Source organism: Mchenga conophoros, linkage group LG16, assembly GCF_057382185.1.
Source record: "Mchenga conophoros isolate Kocher_MC1m ecotype Shallow Benthic linkage group LG16, M_conophoros_male_GT1.1, whole genome shotgun sequence".
NCBI classification, from domain to species: Eukaryota; Metazoa; Chordata; class Actinopteri; order Cichliformes; family Cichlidae; genus Mchenga; species Mchenga conophoros.
The window spans coordinates 20,909,139-20,916,081 of NC_140541.1; the positions used below are offsets into that span (position 1 = coordinate 20,909,139).

Below are 6,943 nucleotides of genomic sequence, written 5' to 3' on the forward strand. Positions count from 1 at the left end.
TGGTCTTCACCGATATCTCAGAATAACTAAACCCTCAAATCTCTAGTGCTCAGCGTGCTTGTCCCACATTACTAACTCTCCCAAAGAGACATCACAGTGAGCAAGTACTGTAACTCATTATTAAACCCTGACTGTCATCCTTCGCTATCCTCTGTTCTCAGTTTGCTCTTCTATTTTTAGCATTCAAACAACTGGTCTCCTAAAAATGGGCCTATCCTGCATGAGTAGTGGAAGGGGAGTGCTGCTATGTATGGTATCCACCCCCAGTGTCTTGCAGCCCTTGCAGTACTCCTCTTTCGCCTTTGTGTCTGCAGGCGTGAAGAAGTAATGACGAAAGGAGTTTCTTGGCCCAGAGGATACGTTAAATTTTTGGATTTCTTTGGACACCGGGGGATGCCTGCAAACTGCCACTGACGGACCAGCAATATATCTGTTTCTTACATTTCCTCATCCTTTCATAGGCCTTATAGGTGACCTTTCTGACCGTGCACTTCCTTTATACTGTGAAACTAACTCATACTCTGGTGGTGTGTGATAACTCTGGACCATGCTCTCCCTGTGGTTGTTCTTGCTCCCCTGCCTAAACTTTGTGCCTCAGGCCCTGTCTGAGAAAGGCCTAGAGTTGCCACAGTATGATGGGAAAGACCGTGTTCTTGATATCAATGACAAGAACTACAAGAAAGCTTTAAAGCAGCACAGCATGCTCTGCCTGTTCTACCATGAGCCCATAGCAGACAGCAAGGAACTGCAAAAACAACACCAGATGACTGAGTTGGTGCTGGAGGTAAAGTATAAGGAAAAAGAAATCAATGCATGCAGTGCTGAAAAAGATTTGACAGGTCAGGGAGAAAAGTGCAGATAACTTTAAAGAAAGTTGAGTTAGCACTCAAGGAGATGCAGCAAAGAAAGGAAAACTCATATGATTTGGTTGGGTGACAGCGGTGTGAGACAGAGGGCGCTCATAATCCCATCAAACAGACTCATAAGTGACTCTATGTTAGTGCTACAATAAGCAGAGAGGGACCTGGTGAGCTATAAAACTCCAGAGCTCTCCATTTTAATCTCTGTATATATGAGGTTCCTCAAGGTCATTGTGTGCACAGATGCAATGAGATGCAGTGCTGCCACTTCAGGTTATTTCAGCCAATTCAGTGTGTGCCTCCTTTCCACAGAAATGCGTGAAATTTATTCTCCTTGTGATTATTCTTTGCTGGCAGAAATAATCCAAGAGCTCATTTATATAATGTTTTTAAGCCACACATGTGAAGGCTGATGCGACCTTCTCTTCTTTGGTATATTAAAGGTATTTAATAGATTGAGTAAGCAGCTGGAGACACGTCTATATAGGAGATTTTAGTCTGTCTTTGTGAATCCTGTATGAAACTGTTCATTCTACCCGTCTCGTGTGACACATGGTGGAGGACATGTTGCTCTTTGAAATGTTAAAGGCAACCTGAGCCCATACGTGCAGGCAGAACAGGTAGGCCACGTAGTTACTCAATAAGGCAAACATGACACCATGCACAGTGTATTTGTAATAGCTGATTAGAGTCTACTGGTTGTAAGTGAGAAGCTCAAGTATGCCACATATCAGCTTATTTACCCCCAATATCTACAATTTGTAGTATTCTGAGGTCTGTCCCCATCATGGGCAAAATACATTTACATAAGTCTATTTTTACTTGAGTATATCCAAGTAATGACACTCTGTAATTTCATATATAACAGGGGAAAATTAAAATATAAATTCCCAGAGACAGGATTAAGTTGTGGCACATTTTGTTTGTGCATGTAAAAGTAAAGAAAGTTGTTGAAATGAACTTAAGTCAGGCTTTGAAAGACTGGCAACCACAGCTCTCACCCCGTGACAGCTGGGACAGACTCCAGCCTCCTCACAACACTGAAGTGGAAAAGTAGAAGTAAATGGATGGATGGATGGACATGTGAAATGAAAGTGCTCATATAAGTAGATACTTCTGCCAAAAGCAGACGTCCATTTAAAGACGCAATAAAGTAATCCTGTATTAGTAACTACACTGAGCTCTATTCACTTTTTTTTTACTGTAAATGTTGATGCACTGTTTCATTTGGAACAGGATTGTAAAATAAATAAAATGAAGATCCACTCGTGAGTTCTTTTTAAACTCCATGTTATAATTTTACCAATCTTGATTATTAGTTAATCAAAGTATTAGTGAAGCTCATCCACCTTATTTCACACCACAATTGCCAGGCCAGTCATGTGTATAAACTTACCTGGCTATATTTAGAACAAGGCAGTCTGAATGATTATGTAACCGTATCTCTGTGTGGGCAGCTTGGACACCTCTGTCATATTGCCAACTTTGGTCATGCTGTCAAGCTCCCATTCACAAACAGTCCCATTTAACATTTTAACCGAACCTGCATTACTGTTTCCAGTACTCAGAAGCCAAAGTGAAAGTTTCTTTTTGTCTTGCCTATTTACGTGCTATGTGTTCAGTCCTGTTCTTACAATTTAGTCCTCTGTGATGTTTTTGTGTTGGTTGCAGCTTGTAGCTCAGGTTATGGAGGAGAAGGACATCGGGTTTGGAATGGTTGACTCCCACAAAGATGCAAAGATAGCAAAGAAACTGGGTGAGTATTGGTAGTGGTACAGACTAAGTCTTTTATTTAACCTCAGTCTGATTGGTAGATTTTGATGAAGAGAACTGCCTTTGATAGCAGTCATTTTTGTTAAGAGTCAGACAACTTTAGGTGTTTGACTGAATCTAATGTCTTATCATTTCTTCTGATCGCAGGCTTAGAGGAAGAGGGAAGCATGTATGTTTTTAAGGCTGATAGAGTTATCGAGTTTGATGGTTTGCTCTCTGCTAACACTCTGGCCGAGTTCTTGTTGGATGTAAGTAAACTTGCTTGAGGGTTGATTCCCAGTTGCTTGCGCTAATCACCACCAGTCACACCCTGCAATCCTCTCCTCTTGCTTTATGCTTATATTCTAGCTGTTGGAGGAACCAGTGGAAATCATAGGAAATGCTCTGGAGCTGCGAGCTTTTGACAGGATGGAGGAAGACATACGTCTCATTGGTTACTTCAAGAGCGAAGAGTCCGAACGTGAGTGTGTATATTTGTAAAACTCGTGTTTTTTTTCAGTCTGAACACACCACACCGCCTCGTTAGATGGATCTGTGAAGGACTTTCTGTGGCCCATGCCCTTCATTATAACATGGATTTTTAACCCACTCGTCTCCATGGATTTACAGATCCATTTTTACCGCTACTGCACACGCAGCTGCCACTGCCTGGCCGCCCTTTCACACGCTGTGGAACAACTGAGCGTAGTATAGTTAACTTGCAGATACATCCCATCTGACCAGCTGTGGGAGTGATAAGCTGAGGTCAAAGTTCTGCTATTTCCGCTCCCCATTGTGGAAATGTCAAGTACCCATCGGCCAAAGAAAGGACAAACAGATGTACGTCCAAAAAACAAGGAAAAAAACTGTTTAAAAAGCTAACTTGTTCTTTCTTCCTCTTTCTTTTTTACCTTAGACTATGAAGCTTTTAAAGAAGCCGCTGAGCAGTTTCAGCCCTACATTAAGTTTTTTGCTACATTTGAGAAATCTGTAAGTTACAAACAAACACATAAGGCAATGAAACACTTGCATGTGTAGTCCTAACAGGTCAGTTTTGGTTGCTGTAGGTGGCCAAAGAGCTGAGTCTGAAGTTAAATGAGGTAGACTTCTATGAGCCCTTCATGGAGGAGCCCGTGTCCATCCCAGGCAAACCTCACTCTGAGGAGGAGCTGGTGGAATTTATAACTGAACACAGGCGGTAAAAAAAGATTAATGTCATACTTTATGACTTTAGTAAAGTATAAAGATATATTTTCAATTTAACATCTAATGTTTTTTTTCTGTGCTGTCAGACCAACACTGCGAAAGCTGCGTGCAGAAAATATGTTTGAGACCTGGGTGAGAAAATTAATCATTTTAATTTTAGTTTCCCAAATGCTTTAAATAAATTCACATTTTGGTCTCTTTCTCTCAGGAGGATGATATTGAAGGCATTCACATTGTGGCCTTTGCAGAAGAGGAGGATCCTGGTGAGAGCTTATTATATAACGATGGACCGCTGTTTTACTCGAGTGTAAACATGAGATGCTGAGCATATTTCCTGCAGATATGGAAGGCTAAACTATTCAGTCCTCAGGGACTGCTTATGTAAAATGAAAATTATAAAAGGTATGGACTTTAAAATGGATCAGGGTCAGCCTAAGGAGGTAGAATTTTTTCAGAAAGTTTTAGGATGTTTTTTTTTTTAATTTTCTTTATTTTTTAGATGGTTATGAATTTTTGGAAATCCTAAAGGAGGTGGCCAGAGACAACACTCACCTACCTGAGCTGAGCATCGTCTGGATTGATCCCGATGACTTTCCACTGGTGAGAAGAAAGAGAAGCAGACAAATAATGAAAAAAAGAAAAGAAACAAACACACACGCAAAAGGAAAACCTGAAAATGTAGATTATTGTCAGACCTCATGCTCTTTCTCTTTCTGTCCTGCTGACTCTGTTCAGTTGATCCCCTACTGGGAGAAGACCTTCAAGGTGGATCTGTTCAGACCACAGATCGGAGTTGTCAATGTTACTGATGTAAGTCCCCGACTGTCACCACTAACACCGACGACACATGCTGTGCTCAGTTTTTACTGGCACTGTCTGATCTCTCTCTCTCTCTCTCTCTCTCTCTCTCTCTCTCTCTGTGTGTGTGTGTGTGTGTGTGTGTGTGTGTGTGTGTGTGTGTGTGTGTGTGTGTGTGTGTGAGCAGGCAGACAGTGTGTGGTTGGAAATGGATGATGAGGAGGATCTACCCACAGCTGAGGAGCTGGAGGACTGGATTGAAGATGTGCTCTCTGGCAAAGTTAACACTGAGGATGATGATGATGATGATGATGATGATGACGACGATGATGAGGATAATGATGAAGATGATGAGGATAATGAAGATGATAATGAAGATGATAACGAGGAGGAAGATGATGATAATGATGACGATGATGAGTAATTTACAGTGTTATCTGAGTATCCACTGTTTCCTCTTCAGAGTGTCTAATGTGGATATCAGTGCATCAGCTTTATGCTACAATAAGTTAATTTTTAAAAAAAGGTAATTTTTGCACTTAATGTGTGCCTGCTATTAATATTAAAAAGAAATAATATCAATAAAGGTCATTTTTGACTGAGAAAATAACTTTCCCAGTGTCTGGGTTCTATGTGAGGATCTTAGAAAAGAATCTAGAAGAGACAAAGAAACAAAGGGGTGAAGGCTAAAAAACAGACACACATATACAGTGGCTTGCAAAAGTATTCGACCCCCTTGAACTTTTTGTCACATTACAGCCACAAACATGAATCGATTCCATTGGAATTCCACGTGAAAGACCAATACAAAGTGGTGTACACGAGAGAAGTGGAACGAAAATCATACATGACTCCAAACATTTTTTACAAATAAATAACTGCAAAGTGGGGTGTGTGTAGTTATTCAGCCCCCTGAGTCAATGCTTTGTAGAACCACCTTTTGCTGCAATTACAGCTGCCAGTCTCTTAGGGCAGCGGTCCCCAACCCCCGGGCCTCGGACCGGTACCGGTCCGTGAGTCGTTTGGTACCGGGCCGCGAGAGTTGCGGCTCAGGTGTGAAATATATGGTTTCAGGGTTTTTATCGGTTTTCAGCGTTATTTTATTATCGTTTTTATCGTTTACTCGGTTTTCCTGGGCCTTTTCATGTGTGTTATGAATAAATCTTTTTTTTTCAGTACCGGTACTAGTTTTATTTTGTTGTATTTATCCGCGACACCTTAAAGGCCGGTCCATGAAAATATTGTCGGGCATAAACCGGTCCGTGGCGCAAAAAAGGTTGGGGACCGCTGCTTTAGGGTATGTCTCTACCAGCTTTGCACATCTAGAGACTGAAATTCTTGCCCATTCTTCTTTGCAAAACAGCTCCACAACTGCCCTGTGATGGCCTCAGAGGTTGTCTAAGAGAATATTGGGAGCAACAACACCATGAAGTCCAAAGAACACACCAGACAGGTCAGGGATAAAGTTAATGAGAAATTTAAAGCAGGCTTAGGCTACAAAAAGATTTCCCAAGCCTTGAACATCCTACGGAGCACTGTTCAAGCGATCATTCAGAAATGGAAGGAGTATGGCACAACTGTAAACCTACCAAGACAAGGCCGCCCACCTAAACTCACAGGCCGAACAAGGAGAGCGCTGATCAGAAATGCAGTCAAGAGGCCCATGGTGACTCTGAACGAGCTGCAGAGATCCACAGCTCAGGTGGGGAATCTGTCCATAGGGCAACTATTAGTCGTGCACTGCAAAAAGTTGGCCTTTATGGAAGAGTGGCAAGAAGAAAGCCATTGTTAACATAAGAAGTCCCATTTGAAGTTTTCCACAAGCCATGTGGGGGACACAGCAAACATGTGGAAGAAGGTGCTCTGGTCAGATGAGACCAACATGGAACTTTTTGGCCAAAATGCAAAACGCTATGTGTGGCAGAAAACTAACACTGCACATCACTCTGAACACACCATCCCCACTGTCAAATATGATGGTGGCAGCATCAGGCTCTGGGGATGCTTCTCTTCAGCAGGGACAGGGAAGATGGATGGAGCCAAATAAAGGGCAATCTTGGAAGAAAACCTCTTGGAGTCTGCAAAAGACTTGAGACTGGGGCGGAGGTTCACCTTCCAGCAGGACAACGACCCTAAACATAAAGCCAGGGCAACAGTGGAATGGTTTAAAACAAAACATATCCATGTGTTAGAACGGCCCAGTCAAAGTCCAGATCTAAATCCAATCTGTGGCAAGATCTGAAAACTGCTGTTCACAAACGCTGTCCATCTAATCTGACTGAGCTGGAGCTGTTTTGCAAAGAAGAATGGGCAAGAATTTCAGTCTC

At 42.0% G+C, this 6,943-nt stretch overlaps 1 protein-coding gene across 1 annotated transcript; it reads left to right on the forward strand.

Annotated features, from left to right (window-relative positions):
- The first annotated feature begins 278 nt into the window (after positions 1 to 278).
- Positions 279 to 5,226, forward strand: casq2 (calsequestrin 2). The gene is made up of 11 exons (XM_085248774.1): positions 279 to 784; positions 2,532 to 2,616; positions 2,781 to 2,881; positions 2,982 to 3,093; positions 3,529 to 3,602; positions 3,680 to 3,810; positions 3,905 to 3,950; positions 4,027 to 4,081; positions 4,318 to 4,418; positions 4,554 to 4,628; positions 4,804 to 5,226. Exons 1-11 carry the CDS (start codon positions 548 to 550, stop codon positions 5,038 to 5,040), a joined length of 1,254 nt encoding a protein of 417 aa, XP_085104900.1. The 5' UTR covers positions 279 to 547; the 3' UTR covers positions 5,041 to 5,226.
- The last annotated feature ends 1,717 nt before the right edge of the window (positions 5,227 to 6,943 follow it).